This window comes from Maylandia zebra, linkage group LG22, assembly GCF_041146795.1.
Source record: "Maylandia zebra isolate NMK-2024a linkage group LG22, Mzebra_GT3a, whole genome shotgun sequence".
NCBI classification, from domain to species: domain Eukaryota; kingdom Metazoa; phylum Chordata; class Actinopteri; order Cichliformes; family Cichlidae; genus Maylandia; species Maylandia zebra.
Genome location: NC_135187.1, coordinates 24462987 through 24481045, shown reverse-complemented (window position 1 = coordinate 24481045; position 18059 = coordinate 24462987). Strand labels below are relative to the sequence as shown.

At 40.6% G+C, this 18059-nt stretch overlaps 1 protein-coding gene across 2 annotated transcripts in view; it reads left to right on the top strand.

Moving 5' to 3' along the window:
* The window catches only part of csmd2 (CUB and Sushi multiple domains 2), a 275924-nt gene that overhangs the window by 36410 nt on the left and 221455 nt on the right, over nucleotides 1-18059 (top strand). For both annotated transcript variants that reach the window (XM_023152492.3, XM_023152493.3), the window contains one exon: nucleotides 15684-15796. In XM_023152492.3, coding sequence (XP_023008260.2) covers nucleotides 15684-15796 — 113 coding nt within the window. The remainder of the gene's footprint in view (nucleotides 1-15683; nucleotides 15797-18059) is intronic.

The following is an 18059-nucleotide window of genomic DNA, read 5'->3' as shown; positions in this document are numbered from 1 at the left end:
CATTGCAGAAGCAGAGGTTTTTATACTGTATCTAAGGTTTGGAATATTGTTTTTGCTATTGTGGGATGTTGTGTGTTAACATTCGTAGATACTACAAGAACAGTCCATAGTTTTGTTGGGAGGTATAACTTGTCTGTTAAGAAAATGTAAGCATTGTGGAAATGTGTTCACTGACTGCATATTGGGTGAACACGACATGAAATGTGTGAATGGTATGGCCACAACAGACCGATCCTGTGCTAATTGTGTTTAGAGTTTTGCAAATGTGACAACTGTTTGGACAAACGCTTGTTAGCGACTGTAAAAAACTGTAATATTTGTTTATGTATTTTTTATTTTTTTGCACTAAGTAATCCCAAAATACAAGAATTTGTATACACACCATCCACTGATACACATACAATAGTAATGCTAATCTACTCGGTCTTCTCCATTTGGCCACATGTTCTCATCCACATCACATCTCATGTCATCTAGGGCAATACACCTAGGAAAGAATCTTCTGGCATGCCAGAATTGAAGGAGTTGAAAAATTGAAGGAGTAACACCTGTGTAGATGTTCATCTACAATGAGAATCAGCTGTGGCTGGTTAAACTGCATTTTTAGATTTAAAATATGTTTCAATAAAATATTGTTGTTGAATTTTGCTGTCTTTTCAAGTTTTGCATTGTGTTATTGTTTTGGCCATAAGTTTAACAGTTTTGAAAACAGTATGTAAGCACATGCAAAATGTCCTGTCCGTACAAAGATTTTTGGCAGTTGTTGTGTCTGAGTGAGAAGATAATTCATGAAATTTGAGAGATGTAGTCATTGAATGCATTTTGTGCCAAAACAATGATAACTGATCCTCAGTTTAGCCCACATAGACTTCTGTTGTGCTCACTGTGTGAGGAGTTTTGCAAACGTGACCTAAGTATTGAGAAATGTGTCCTAGCGTCTGTAAAAAACTGTAATCCATCCATCCTTCTTATTCTGCTTATCCAATTCATGGTTACATACAGCCTGAAGCTTATCCTAGATGGCATAGGGCGAGAGGTACACCGTGGACAGGTTCCCAGTCTGTTGAAGGGCTAAAATATAAAGATGCTAATAGAACAGATTAATAAAGTCTTCATTCCAAAAAAGACAATTAAGATGCACATGATAAGGGCATCAATATTTAGATCTACAGGCATAAAACAACTAAAGGGAAGGTCGTTGACAATATCCAAGAAATAAGACGACTGGCATATGAACAATGTTTGTACGAGCCTGCAGCTAATTCTGGATCCAGTATTTTTCTTTTTTCTATTACGCACTCATACACACTCTCTTTTTCTCCCAGTGTCTCATTTCTCTCTGCTGCTTTTTGATCATCTTTGCCACAAAAGCAAAAGAAGATTGATGTTTAGAAATTCAATAGCGTTGGTTGGGCGCTCCATTGGTCACTGTGTCCCTGTTAGCCTTGCTGGCTAATCAGATCTTATTCCCAAGCGTGTTCTGCATTTTATTAGAGGCTTCCCTCTGCAGACTTAGTGGGGAATTGATGATCACAACTAGAGGGGAAGTTTAAATATCAAGTCAGTTCAATGTGCATTTTAAAACAGTTACATAATTGTTGTAATTTTGCCTCTGCGACATATCTGATTAAAGCCTAGACCTTCAGATTGAATTCAGCAGATTTAACAAATATACTGGTTGTAACTTTTGGGAGCTAATTTTTTCAGGTAATTTCATTTTCACAAAACAAACAAACAAACAAACAAACAAAAAAAAAAAACCCTAAATGACAGGTGACAGACAAATGAAACCAAGAAGAACATCGAGGAAAGGAAGAGGTCATGACAGAAAGCACATCATGGCATGGAATTGTATTTATGCCAGTAGAAATGGCTCACCAATGTTCATTGATGATTTAACCATGTAGCAACGCTGTAGTGACCTTAAACACTGCCTGACAGGTAAATAAATGGAAGCTACATTAACAGGTTTAGTAGACGACCTCAATCAAGCGTGCTTTTAACGTACCAAAGATAAAATTAAAAGCAGAATGAATCAGCAGCAAACATTAACTGAAGGTAGCGGCACTGAATGCCTCGCAAAGGGCCAGAAATGACTTCAGGTAGTCACAGACTGCAAAGAATTTGCATTTAATTCTTAAAAACAATCCTGGGATTTAAAATTTGGTTAGTTTGGCCAATTATTTTGAGCCTGCTCTGCTTATACTCCTTCGAATAGAGCTAAAAGTCTTATAATCACATCTTGACTGGTTCATTTCACATCCATTGCGACCCTGTACAAAAGCAAAATTATGCCAATCACTCAACTGCCCAGAGGGCGTCTTCAGCATGAGTGATTTATCAACAATCAATGCTTTTGATTTGAACGCAACACCCATATATGATTGCTGAACATCTGAACCCAAAAGACAGGGGGCTAAAAACCTGATAAATTTGTCCACACTGTCCTGGAAAGAATGAGAAACTTGGCTGCAGAGATCTGCTTTTATTCTGCTACAAACGCATTAGTGAGGTGAGGCACTGATGTTGGCTGACAAGGACTCTCTCTAACAGTAGGCATTCCAATTCTTTCCAAAGATGTTGGATGGGTTTGAGGTCAAGAATCTGTTCACCGCAGTCATGAAGCGGGAAAAAAAATAAAATAAAACATTTATTCATGAATGGGGATTTGTTCACAGGAATACTGTGATGTTGTACAGGAAAGGTCCTTACCTAAGACCTTTCCAGTTAGAGCACACTGTTGTATAAAATATCATTTCCTAGTAGGAAGATTTCTCTTAAGTGAAACTTACCAATTAAAGCTTTAGACCTTTAAACCCTGCTCCTGTTTTAGATCCATTCTGGGACTCAAATAGGTCTGATGAATGCCCATTGATGGTATGCCAACTCTATTTCTGTTATGTATATGGGGAAAGTAATTGTTCCCTCTGAGCTTTGTACTGGAGGAGGGGATCTCTTCATGAAAGAGCAACATAAGTTAAAAAAGAGGCAGCAAAAGCAGCACCACATGTGGATGAGAATGAACCATGCTTGCTGTTGCGAGCTAATTCATAAAATTAAAAAAAAAAAAAAAAAGTTGGGGTTTTAGTTTCTCTTCAGAAAATGTGAACTTCTCCTAGCAACCGTTAATGCTGCTTCAGCATCAATACATCAACACAAAAATGACATTCGTGTGGATGGGAAGTCACTTGGTTAAAAATCTCTTCCAAACGCAAATTGAACATGAACCCAATTTCAGGACTTGAAGTGAAATGTGAGTTGTGCTTCAACTTTAACTGATGGGAGAAAAAAAACTACCACTAAATTGCAGAGAGAGGATGAGATGAGCATACAAGTGAAAAGCCTCATGTTTGCTAAACATCTGTAAAGATCCAAATGGCTGCATTTGAATGCGATTTCGAGCGGTTCTGGAAAGTGCAGCGCTGACACATTTTTGTTTTCATATACATCTCCTCATCAAGCCTCACTCCTACTGCTACTACACTTGGCCTGATCTGCGTATTACACATTAAAAATCTTGATGCTTGTGAGGCTGACTCACCAACGCATGATTTGATCTTGTTTGCACCAGGCATTATACAACCTTATTTAGGCATAATGAAACATTCACAAAGCATTAGATGAGTGTTTGGGCAACAGCGATTACTGCTGCCAATGGCAGCAACAGTAACAACATAAGGATAGTCATTTTTAGAGCAGTGCATTAAACTGTGCCTCTATTAGTATATTATTAGAGCCATAGATAATACATATACATAAACCCAATACTTATTAGTATAAACATAAAGCCCTGTGGACAGAATCCTCATGGCAAATACTCTAATCTGACCCACTGGACGGCTTTGGAAAATAAGGAGGGCATAAATTTTGGACTTAATTGTATTTTAATAAATTTTGCAGCCTCTCCTACTGATAAAGATCTCCACAATGGCCATTCATAATACAACAAATAATTAAGTAACGATTAAATTACTGAAGAGTTTCTATTTTTTTATGATCTGCTATAGATTTTTTTTCATACAATTGGTCTACATTTAAAAACAACAACAACAAAGCTGCATATTTTTTGTGAATTCACAGAAACCTTTTTAGTCCTGTAATTTCACACATTCCTTGCAATTTAAGTCATGCTGATACATTTCTTTTATTTACTACAGCAGCATTTTATAGAAAACTAAGAAATACTGTTGAAATTGCCCTTCCTTTCCTTATATTTAGGGATTCAATGTGTAGTTAAACTTCTTTATGCTCACAGAAAGGGAAGTTTCACTGGTTTGGCCCACTTAGGATCAAAATGGACTGTATGTGGCACACCATTTGAAACGAATTCAACATCCCTGCAGCTGAGTACGACTAAAATGTGCAATAACCTTTTTATAGTTTGTTTTCATTTGCAATTCTTTAATCTGTCTTTTTTTTCTCCCTCTCCTGGATCATTGACTTCGTCACGGCGTGTCGTAATTTCTATATATCCACTGACATATATGCACACAAGGAGAGGCTCACACCACTGCTGGCTGGCACAAGCCAGTAAACAACAGCATATCTCAGGGCTACCACTTAGCTTTGTCACTCTCCTAGGAGCGAGAACTGCACAACACTGCATTCGTTTTATTTGATCACTAATTGTTTTTGGCCTGAGGATTATTGCAAAGCGATTTGTGCGGACCCGGGGAAAACACGGTGGACGTGTGAACGTCACCTTGTTCCATTTGTCAGCCTTGATTTGTGTGCTGTAAGTGTAATTGACTTATGTCTCTACAAAGGGGGAATGAATGAGCAAAGAATTCATTTGTGTTTTTTTACTTCTCCTGTGTCGGAGTGCATTTGTTGTTCATTTTAGAATTCTTTATTAAGGCTTCTAGTTATTGAGACTGTTATTTGCAAAGGAGAGTGTGTCAGCTAGAAATATTACATTATTATTCACATTTGTGATTCATGTTTTAAACACTTCCCTTTTCTGACATTTATTTAAAATGGACACATTTTGCTTTTTTTCCCCAATATTCTGTCATATGCTGTTACAGTGGTGGGTGCTTAGATTAAAGATCACCAAAGTTTGTCAGCATGAGGTTTTAACTCTAGCTGTGATTAATAAAGCTCCACCCACCTGCTTTTCAGCCAATCAGAAGAAAGATGCCTTAAACAGGAGATGAGCCTAAATGGCTTGCTTCTCACAGAGGATGAACTGAAGGGCATCAAAGAATCATCAGAGTAAATCATGCAAAGTTATATTAGTAGAGTTCAAGAATCAAAATGATGTTCGGGGAAGTCCACTTTTTTGGGTATACCTTTCGTTAATGTAAATATCTGTTAAGCCAACCCCATGGCAATGACCCAGTGGATTTAGAGATGTAGTGATGGTCAAGATGACCTGCTAACATTCAAGCTGAGCATCAGAATGAAGAAGAAAGGGGATTTATGTGATTTTGAGTACGGCATGGTAGTTATTGCCAGACAGGCTGGTCTGAGTATTTCACAAACTGCTGATCTGTTGGGATTTCCTCACACAACTATCTCTGTGGTTTCCAGACAACGCTCATTTCTCTGGGTGAAAATGCCTTGTAGATTCAAGAGGTCAGAGGAGAAAGGCTAGAAGGCAGTGAGTTAGGTAACCACTGTCATAAAGAAGGTATGAAGAACATACTGTGAATGCACAGAAAGTGGAATCTTGAAGAAGATGGGCTAGAGCAGCAGAAGACCATGCTGGGAAACTGAGGCTAAAATTCACATGGGGTCACAAAAATGACCCAACAGATTGCAGAAACATTGCCTGGTCTGATGAGACTTGATTTCTGCTACGACATTCAGATCTTAGGTTCAGAATTTGGCACAAACAACATTAAAGTGTGGCTCCATCCTGCTTTAGTTGCTCAGACTGCTGTAATGGTGTAATGGTATGGGCGATATTTTGGCATGCTTTGGGCCCCTCAATACCAAGTATCTTTTAGCCGACCTTAGTATTGTTGCTGACCTTTCCGTCCCTTTATGATCACAGTGAACCCATCTTCTGGTGGTAGCTTTCAGTATTATAACTTAGATGATCTCAAACTGGTTTCTTGAACATGAAAATGAGTTCACTGTGCTCAAAGGCCTCCACAGTTGACAGATTGCAATCCACCTTTGGCATGAAGTGGAAGGAAAGATTTGTTTCAGGAATTTGCAGCAACTGCGTGATGCTGTCACGTCAGTATGGACCAGTGTGGACTCTAAATGGTTCTAGCACTTCACTGAAGCTCTGCCATGACGAATTAAAGCAATTCTGAAGGTAAAATGGGGTCTAGCCTACTAAATAGTAATGGACTGGTTCTTATGTATTGCTTTTCTATTCCATCGGAGAACTCAAAGCACTTCATACAACATGCCTCATTCACACCCATTCTAGCTAACATTCATGCTCCTAGAAACACACTGGAGAGCAACTTGGGTTTCAATATCTTGCCCAAAAATACTTTGGCATGCAGACTGGAGCAGGATTGAACCACCCACCTTCAGATTAGTAGATGCCCTGCTCTGCCTCCTAAGTAACAACCGAGTTAATACTGAGTACCAGCAAGGTGTACATAACAAAGCAGCTGGTGAATACAGGTCCCCCGTAATATCCTGTAGATGGGGGTCAACCGGCTCTGTAGCCTTAAAGTTAAGTATGGTGCTGTGAAGATGCAGATAATAACACGAGAATGTAAATACACTGTTAAAAAGTGTATATAACGTTTAGATAAACCAGTCAAAAGCACTCCATGACCTGTAGATGCTTTAGTGCTAGTAAACACATGGGTCCAAGTTTGTATAAAAGTCTTAATAACACACTGTAATAGGTAGATTGAAAAATGAAGACGATCCATCATTTCCCTCATCCTTTATTCCAGCTCTGGTCGTTACTTGAGATATTGTGTGCAGATGAAGTCGTGTGTCTACCACCTCTTTTGTTTTCAGTCCAAAAAGCATTATATGACTCTTTAAAGTCTTTAAACAGTTTACTTGTTTTCATTATTGCATTACTTCATTACTTCTTTTCCTCACACCCCCCCCCCCCCCCCCCCCCCCGGGCTTGGAAAAAAAAGGTTTTCACATTTTATCTTTTTTTTCACAGCCAACACCCCCCCCCCCCCCCCCCTCCCCCTCCCCACACACATACACTTCTATTTATTTGTTCCTGTTTTCTCTGGAGCACTTCATCTGTTCAAATCTCCTCAAGTCTCTGCTAATATTTTCTCCTCCCACTCCTATCTCAGTCCTCCTCTCACCTTCTCTTCCACTGCGTTTCCTTCTTATCAGCCTCTATCTCTCTCTCTCTCTCTCTCTCTCTCTCTCTCTCTCTAACACACACTGTTGCTCTCTCTTTCTCTGGAGACACCAGCTTGTTAATGACTTCACTGCAGTTTGTCTTTTAGCTGGAACTGACTGTGGTTGATTATCTCGCCATCAGCATTTAGCATCAGGCACTTCTGAGAGGATCCCTCACCCCTTATCGTTTCGCCGCGAAACGCAAACACCTTGTGATGTCACCCACGTATGAATATTAATGATCAGCTGCGCGCCACAGCCCCATTCTTTCTTCACGATGGAGACGGGAAGAACTAGTCTGAGTCGAAAAAAAAGAAAAAAAAAGACATCAGCCCTGTTTGAAATATTGATGTGTTTTGGGGAAGCTGTGTATGAGATTTCCAAATCGCTGATGCTGCTGATGCACTCTTACCTTTGCGGCTAAGCTGAAATTAACAGGCTAAACGGGCAGAAAACTTAGTGGTTAATAGAAATGAAAAAAAAAGTGTCAGCTCCTGCAACTCCACTATGATTACTGTTAATACACGTTAAATGCCAAGAATTTGAACTGAAAGCGAGAGAGCTGAAGGCAGCTCTATCAAGGCCAGATCATGCCCTTGGGCAAAGTGACGGGGTACATTACAGCTCGCCCAACAAGTAGGGAAAGAAGGCTGATAGAGATGCAGTCTAATTGCATGTGAAACTTTGCCTGTTAAGCGGGGGAGTCAAATTGTGTGTGTGTGCGTGAGGGAGGGGGGGGGGGAATGAAGTGCCATTTTAACCTCCACCAGGCATCAAGGTCAGCTTTTTATAAATTGTAAGTAGAGCTAGTGATGAGTCATACACAGGCGTGCTCAGTGGGCACAGCTTTGAATCCAGCAACTATATCAACTTTTTTTTAAAGATATATTCTTTTGCCTTAAAAATATACACAGCAGATTTAACTAGAGCCATTCATTGCTTCTGCATATATATATATATATATATATATATATATATATATATATATATATATATATATATATATATATATATATATGCATATATATACATACACATACACATTGGGAAGATGACCGAGTGCTCAGTGAATACCTCAGGCAGCAGAAACCCAAGAAAGAGGAGGGAGACGAGGAACCATCATGGAAGGACAGGCCCCTGCACGGTATGTACCACCGGCAGATAGAGGGGGTGGCTGATATCCAGAAATCCTACCAGTGGCTGGACAAAGCTGGACTGAAAGACAGCACAGAGGCACTAATCATGGCAGCACAAGAACAAGCTCTGAGCACAAGATCCATAGAGGCTGGGGTCTATCACACCAGGCAAGACCCCAGGTGCAGGCTGTGTAAAGATGCCCCAGAGACAATCCAGCACATAACAGCAGGGTGCAAGATGCTAGCAGGCAAGGCATACATGGAACGCCATAACCAAGTGGCCGGCATAGTGTACAGGAACATCTGTGCCGAGTATAACCTGGAAGTACCGAGGTCAAAATGGGAGATGCCCCCAAGGGTGGTGGAGAATGACCGAGCTAAGATCCTGTGGGACTTCCAGATACAGACGGACAAAATGGTGGTGGCTAACCAACCGGACATAGTGGTGGTAGACAAACAGAAGAAGACGGCCGTAGTGATCGATGTAGCGGTTCCGAATGACAGCAATATCAGGAAGAAGGAACACGAGAAGCTGGAGAAATACCAAGGGCTCAGAGAAGAGCTCGAGAGGATGTGGAGGGTGAAGGTAACGGTGGTCCCCGTGGTAATCGGAGCACTAGGTGCGTTGACTCCCAAGCTAGGCGAGTGGCTCCAGCAGATCCCGGGAATAACATCGGAGATCTCTGTCCAGAAGAGCGCAGTCCTGGGAACAGCTAAGATACTGCGCAGGACCCTCAAGCTCCCAGGCCTCTGGTAGAGGACCCGAGCTTGAAGGATAAACCGCCCGCAGGGGCGTGCTGGGTGTTTTATATATATATGTATGTATATATATATGTGTGTGTGTGTGTGTGTGTGTGTGTGTGTGTGTGTGTGTGTGTGTGTGTGTTTTGCAGTGGTAGGGCACTAGTTCAAAGCACTGCTTTTTAGTGTGATAGGCAGTCAGTGGAGAGTTAGAGCTTACAGAGCACAGGAGAGCATCAGCCCTTGGCCTTGACCACTGACAAGATATAGCTGCACAGGGTCTCGTATAGAAAGAATACGCACACACATACACACACACACACTTTCACAAACACGTGTAGAAATACACACCTATTTCTTTTCTCTGCACTTCAACTCCCTCCCTCCCTCCTATGTCTCTCTCTTACCACCCATCATTTATTGGCTAATGTCTCCCCTCTACTCAGCCATCAAAATCTTGCTGCTGTATCTATTTTTTCCTTCTTTTTTTATCTTCCCTCTTCCCTCCTTCTGGGAGAAAATAAGCTGCATCAGCATTGTAGTTACATTCCACCCTGCAAACACACAGACACATATATATACACACACATACACACGCATTCACAAAGTGCATAGGATTAAAGGATGAATGGCCTGATTTAGTCCCTGTCGGTTTACAGCTGTGAATATGCATTAATTTTTCTTTTAGAGGACACACACACATGCCCGCTCAAAAAAATTTGAATGATTAAAAACAGCATGCGTGTGTGCTCACACGTCTCCCTAATTGTGACTCCTGTATTAGCCGTGGAGTTTCTACCTCATCCTCAGCCCATCTCATGGCTGTTGAGGTGTCTGCATCCGCCCCTCTCGCCTTCCATGCCAGCCTGCGTTCTGCCCGTCTTCCTCAGCGGGCCTTTCTTTCATCGCAGCGTCTCCAGTCCTCCTCAATGCAGCCATCTTTCTTACACATTTACCCTGTCTACCATCCTCCATCTGTCCGTCTCTCCTGCTCTCGCTCCCGTGGGTAGTGGTGGGATAATTGGAAGCAGAGGTTCTTCATTGAGATGATGCTGAGGCCAGTCAGGTGGAAAGCCCTCTTAATAGACCTCTGCTCTTTTCCATGCCTACACACACACACACACACACGCACACACACACATATGCACGCACACACGAGAGCTTATGTAAACACTTACACACACAGCATATATTCTTCTGTTTGGATGCAGCCATGCAGGGACACGCCTATTATTCTCCACGGGAGGACCTAATTTCTGATATTACTCAGCATTCCATATAATAGAAGCAGCCAATGATTTCCCATAACAGCGTCGTTTTTCTTAACTTTTGTGTGTGTCTCTCTCTCCTCCCGTGTCCCTCACTCTCCTTCATCCTCCCTCCGTCACTTTACCACTCACTTGAGATACCTGTGCTGCAAATCCATTCTTTTGTATCGCTCGGTTGCAATCATATCTCGCATCTTTTCCTTGATAACAGGCAATCCCCCAGCTGTTTCCCCCCGCCCACAATAGCAGCTGCATTCCTCAGATTGCCACAGCCCATATCACACTGCAAAATTTAATCTACCTCTGCTTGTGAAGTCAGCTTCTTTGTGCTTCCCAACTGTATCCATTTTCTTTTCCCTTAGCTTGGAAATATGATTCAGGGACATTTCTGCCTTATGCAAGAGGCCAGTTTGCTCCCCTCTCTAGCTGCTCCATGATACCCTCTGTCAAACCCCCTTTTCACGGCAGTGCCCTGCCTGCTGAACCAAGATGGCTGCCTTCCAAGTCAATTTGCGGTCAGCGAAGGAGCCATTTGCATGAACATGTGTCCCATCATTTAGCTGATATCCCCCTATGTGTGTCGCACAGAGAGGAGTGAAATCACACATTTAATAAAGTCCTCTCCACCTTTTTTTGGTCCAACACATCCCTCCAGTTCTGGTGTTTTGCAATTTTCCCACCTCTGGTGTGGTACTTAAGGATTAGTTGAAACACAGAGGCCTCTCTTAATGTTAAGAGATAAAAGTGAGGGAATGTAATAGATTGTAAAGAGTGGGATACACAGGCAGTGAGTTAGGGAGAGAGAGAGAGAGAGAGAGAGAGAGAGAGAGAGAGAGAGGATGTTTTAAATTGAAGGGAAACTTCAAGGATGAGCTAAAAGTTAGGTGGGCAACATATTCTGTTATTAGAATCTGTAAATCAGGGATGTAAAACGTATACACACACACGCGCGCGTGCATGCACACAGTCATTACTGTATGCAGATTAATCAGTCTGTGGTAACTGGCCACAAATGAACAATGGACACAATGGACACCTGGATTTTTAATTTTTAATTAGCATGCATATGTGGGCATCTCTGTTGTGTGGATGGTAAACACTGATTGAATAGCGCAACCTGCAAAAGTGCTGCTGGAAGCAGGCCATAATAAGACAAGGCTCACTTATCTAAACTATTTTCACTTAGGTGCACTATAGTCAAACAATGATTGATACTTTGCATCTAGATGCAAGGGGAACCTGTGTGTGCTCAGTTTGAGATGTCCGCTCAAACAGACCTCGGAGTGGGAGCTTCTAAAAGCATTTCTGTTCACTTCATTTGCGAGATTTACAAAAAGCTCAACTTTCCGTCCCTCAATGTCGAGTATATTGTCAAGCAGTAGGCGCATGGCAGACTTGTGAGAACAGAAGGTGAAAAAGCCGAGCCAGAAAGTCCAGTAGCAGATTGAAGTACATAGTTGTGAGTTAAATAAAATAAATCAATTTAAAAAAAACAGAAGCGAGGATTGTTTCACAGATCTACAAGAATTACCATCTACAGCAACTCACATGCCGGGCCATTCAGAGCAGCTTGTATGGGCACAGATGGAGAGGGAAATGGTGTAAAAGAGTCATAGAGTTGAAGAATAAGAAAGGTTAAATGTCCAAAAGAAGTAGCAACAGAAGTACATAAGTTTTGATAGATTTGGGTTTTTTTCACATGGTTCAATCTTCACCTTACATGGATATGATGGCGAAAAAATGTCATTTACATTGACATTTTCCTATCTGACACTATTACATTTGTATATTTTGAATGCAAACTGTGGCCTTTTAATTTGTGTTGGTAACAAACAAACAAAATACCCCTGGAAGTAGTTTTTGATAAACCAAAAAAGAAAGTATAAAATACAGTTTTACCTTCTTTCCACCAGGGGGCACTGAACCATACACACGTTGTGCAAGTACATCAGGAAGCAAATATCGGCCAGTGAAACTATTTAGTTTAAATTTTGGGGTGGGAAGGGAGGGGACAACAACAACAACAACAACCACAAAAATAGATTTGGAGTTGGGGAAGTCTGGATTATAACTAAATAAATTACTGAGGTCAGTAGGTTTATATTTTATTATTTGTATATAATGGCTACCTAGCTTGTATCTTATGATACAGAAAGAAGTAAATACAATGTGTGCATGCTCCCAACAGAGTTTTGGGTTTGCTGGCTACAAGGTTATGGTTTTTTTTTCCGTTATTTCGCTAATTGGCTACAGCTAGTAACTGAAGTGAGCTTTTGCTATATTCTGTGTCAAGATGATCCCACACTGCTTCAGTAATGTTCAGGTCGGGGTTGTGTTTCTCTCCAGGTATGCTTTTACTGCACAGCGTGTTTGTCTTTGTAGATTATATTGCATTGTAAATCTAATTCTGATTATAGTTATCTGCTTTCATAATGTCATCAGTTTTAATAAGATCCCCCAAACCAGCAAAAGATGAAAAGAAAAACAGAGTTTTTTCATATTTCATATGCATATCCTGTTCATTTGCTGTAGATGTTTTTTTGTCTTCTGTCTTCACTTGTCCAGTTTCCTCAAATGTCTATGCCTGCCCTACCATAAGTTTTTGGCCCATGTCAAGGAGATCAAATTATGTCTTTTTTCTGATAGGCTGCCAGTAACAAAATTAAGATACAAAGTTAGTTTTTGGTTCCTACTAGTGGTGGTGGTGTAATGGTGTGGGAGATATTTTGTCTTAGCACATTCTGGATCTATTAGTCATTAGGTTTAAACAGAAGTTTAAAGTTTGTCAGCCCTTTGGGTCCCCCAAATGGCATGGGGCTCCAAGCAGTTGACTGCCTTGCCTGGTGTCATGCAATGAATGATTTAAGCGACTTTCAATGGTTATTGGTGCCAGATGGGCTAATCTGACTATTTCAGAGAGTGGTGATCTATTTTCCTGCATATGGTTTACAGAGAAACGTCTAAAAAAGAGAAAATACTCAGTAGGCAGTATTCCTCAGGGCGAAAATGTCTCATTGATACCAGATGTCAGAAGAGAATGACCAGACTAATATGAGCTGATAATAAGACAATAGTAACTCAAATAAGCACTCGTTGCAACCAAGGTATGCAGAAGAGTATCTCCAGATGCACAGCGAATCCAGCCTTGAAAGAAATGGGCTATAGCAGCAAAAAACCACACTGGGTGCCAAAAAAGAACAGGGACAGTTCATACAGGCTGGTCAAAATTGGACAAGAGAAGACTGGCAAAATGTTGCCTTGTCTGATGAGTCTCAGTTTCTGCTGAGACATTCAGATGGTAGGATCAGAAAACAACTGAAACATGGATCCATGCTGTCTTCTGTCAGCAGTTCATACTCCTGATTTTCTCTTGATTTTAACTGAGTGGCTTTTATTGTTGGATCATTCCTGTCTTATATCACCAATTCAGGCTAGTGTTGTTGTTGTCTTGTAGGGATTTAGGGATATTTTCTTCACAGACCTCTTAGTACCAACTGAGCATTGGTGTTGATTTAAATGCAACAGCCTTCCTGTGTTGTTGCTGACTGTGTCCATTCCTTTATGACAACAGTGTAGCCACCTTTGATGACTGCTTCTAGCAGGATAACGTGTCATGTCAGGATCATATATCATATCACCTCAAACTGGTCTCTTGAACATGACAATGAGTTCACGTAATTCAAATGGCCTCCACAGTCACCAGATCTCAGTACATCTTTGGAATTTGGCAGAAAGGGAGATTTGAGTCATAGATCTGTGGTCACCAAATATGCAGCAATAGTGTGATGCTATCATGTCAGTATGGACCTAAATCTTTCCAGAATCTTGCTCAATCTCTGCCATGAAGAAATAAGGCAGTTCTGAAGCCAAAAGGGGGTCCAGCCCAGCACAAGCGAGATGTTCCTTAACACTCAAAAGCTCATCTTTTTTAGCACTTCACTTTATCAATGCTAGAGAAAGTTTGGTTTAGTTTTTGAGAGTTTGTTTGTAAAGGCACTGTTCTGTATCAGTTCAGAGATAGGAAAACACCTGAATTATGTTAGAATTGGCCCACTTGGAAATAGAATTTGGTTGTTATTACAGAAAACTCTCCGTTCCAGGCTAAATGTAGGCATATTGAAATAATCTTAAATATGCTTGTGCGTTGTACCACATGTTACATAAACAGATCCACCAACAGAGGTGACAATGTTATTCCAATACCCTTTTTTTCTGGTTGACTATGTAAGAACTCTTCCTAAATGTGCATTCATGTGCCTTGCCAATGTTTTGCCACTGCCTTCGGTGTGGCCTGTCATGGTCCGGGGGTGTGTGTGCGTCATGTGCACCTGGGCCACTTGGCCACAACATCAAATATCATGAATGCATAAGTAATATGTGTTGTGGTATGCATTATGCGATCTCATCTATTCTCGGAGAGAGAATATTGTTTGGTATTATGCGCATTATTCACGGCGTGTGACACGGACAAATCCGAGGCAACCACCAATCTGCAAAAGAGGTTTCAGAGTTCTAGTGTGTATAAATCTGGATCACAATAATTAACAAATCATTTATTGATTGTCGTGTTATTTGGCATTTTATCATATTCTGTGTTTTCATACTCGCAGCAGTGAGCATATGTTTATTTCTTATTTATTAAATTGGGAGTCCTGCGAAGGAGGAGGACAGTTTCCAAGGTTAAGAGGGCTAAAGATATATTTATATTTACAAGTAAAACTCATTAAATATTCACATTAAAATGAAAACATTAAAAAATAAATAGATAGTTAGAAGCAGGTTTGCTTCACCAAGCTGGTGGGGAAAGTGGAAAAAGCTTTAAAGAGTCACCAGCGCCTTTACCAGACACATGGCCATGTAATATATGTAATAATCTGCAAACTACTGGCTTGGTTATTAGAAATGATTGTTGAATCAGTTTGACAGTATGTTTGCTATCTGTTTGCTGGCTGCTGGGTTTCTAATTTACTGTGAATACATGATTGCACTTACTGTGTCTTTGCTGATGGAAAGAAATTAGTTAACTGTCTTGTTGAGGTCTTGGCATTTTAATAATTTGCTGATGATTCAGAGCCTCGTTATACAAAAGTGATCCTTGAATGCCTGAGGTAACAGCTGGCTTAATAGAAGCTGGTGTGATGGAAGTGGGCTTCATACCTGACCTTGCAACCAACTGTGCTATTGATTGGATCTTAATTTTTTTTCTTTTTTTTGTCTCACCGTTAATGTCCTTCTGTCCACTTGTTCTTAGGTTAACTGGCTTCCAGCTGCCTCCACCAATTGTGAGTACGGGCTCCAGGCTCACACTGTGGCTGCTTTCTGACTATGCGGTCAGCGGGCAGGGATTCAAAGCTGCATATGAAGGTAACTCAACTTCCATCTTCATAGAATACCCGCTATTATAGCTTACTTTAATGTCTTTCAATGCGATGTTTCATTTAAACTGAATCTAAAAAAATCTTCAGTTCTAAAAGTCACTTTTAAAATGTATTTTGTGAGCGATTTATGCAGAAAATTTAGAAAATAATGCTATTTTTCAAACACTGTTGATATTGCTGCTATTGAGACAAATTTCTTGATTATTGTAACAAAAGGGCTGAAAATGGGTGAGTCATTGCAGTACAAAATAACCAATGGGTACTCAACTAATTCAGTCATCTGGTAGTGTAATTTAAAGCCATTCTATCCGACTAGTATGGGTTATCATTTGTCCATTCTCATGCTAGAGCTAGCACTTTTATCATGGTGACATACAGTGTTTTATGATCCATGGCGAGGTGATATTAATGATAGCACGCTTCAGTTCCATGTAGGAGTAGTGGTGAGCCTAGGGAGAAGAAAATACAAGTGAGTGACTAATTAGGCTAATTACCTGACATGGGTTTGTCAGTCTTTTTGAGATATTGTGAATGCAGGGATGTGGCTCATTGGAGCAACATCAGTAGACTCAGAAAGCCCAAGACCACACTGTGTAACTATGTAAAGCCAAATAAAAGAGTCTGTTTGTTAATTCCACTGGGAGGCAATTGCATCTTTCTTTCTCACTAGTGGGTACAAGACTGCCAGTCGTGTCTAGCTTCTGACCTTGGATGATTTAACTCTCTCTTGCTGCAAATAAGTTTGCAAAACTACATTGGCAACTAAAGTAATGCCAAGACTGCAGATGCTTTGTGTTTCGTAGTTTGAACAGTTTCACTGCTAGACCAACTACTTTTGCTTTGTACTGTAAGCAATCGTTTACCCCTATGCACAAACTGTACTGCTGATAGCACATGTCAATAAAGCTGCGTGAATCCACTTGTTAAGTGTTGACACTGGCATTAAACTTGTCCCAGTGCTTGGTCCCCTGTTGTTTCAGTAGTTCTGAGTGCAAAAATGATTGTAGAAATTGTTATTCTATTGATCTACAGTCTTTCATTAGCACATCTCAAAGCTAAGCGTTCAAAAACCCGCACTGTACAATACATTTCCTTTTTTTGACCGTGTTCTGGACACCAAATTTTAGATTCTGTGAAAAAGAATCACCGGGCTAATAAGAATTTGTTACTTGAAGAATAACCAAAAACGTAACAATTCCAAATGACCATTTTTTAGGGGGGAAACAGCTTAAACTTGATAAATGTTACCTGTGTAAATTACTCCCTTCAACCTTGTAAATCCTCCGTTTTTTGTTCATGACTCGATGCTACATTTGATAATAGGGGGGGAAAAGTTACAGTGATCACTCTACTAAGTTGAGGTAAATTTGCCCCCTTTAAACCTTCAATGGTGCCTCAGTGCTTGCTGTTTTGGGGATCTGAAGGGAAAAAAATGAATGCACATCTTGGGGTGGCTGTGGTACAACAGAGGCTAGCCGATAGCAAACCTGTGGAGCACCAGGGGAAATGAGTGCAACGCCGTAATTACCTGTCTCCCAGCTCACATGACATTGGCAAGACCAATTGCACTGACCCTCTATAGGGAAAAAGAGAGGGGCCCTGTTGAGCTGACATGTGGTGCTGCCCTGCAGGTTAGAGTGAATGTTAATTGGAGAGTAAAAAATACAGGAAATAAAGCATAGCAGCGCTTTATTGTAACTGAATGGACAGGAGACCACCCACAGTTGGCCTGTATTACACAGTATATGCACATCAGAATTTTAGCATCTCTTATCCCTAATTTCTTAGATGTGAAGCCACCACCCTTTTTCTTCCTCCTTTCATGGAGTTGTGTCAATCTGTTCTGCTCTTCCCTGTAAAACCATTTTACCATTTGGCACACATGGAGTGTCTCCTGGTACTGTACAAAGGCTAGAGGTAATGAATCTCCATTCTTAGATCGATTTTATTTAGTTACTTATTAAAATTAACAATGATAAGAATCAGCAAACTCCTAACAGCAGCTTGGTCACTCGTTTATTCCACGGTGACCAAATGAAACACTAAACACGAAACAGACCTGTTTTTTTTTATTAGATTTTGTGTAAAACATTAAGTGAAGAGATGAAGAGATTTTGCATTTTAATTTAATTTCTCCCAGTTATATTTCACAATAGATCTTTTCCACTGCTTTTTAATGTTTGGCAACCTCATACCTGGAAGCTGTGAGAGAAATGTGAAGTTTCAAATGACTTTTCGGCAATTGAACT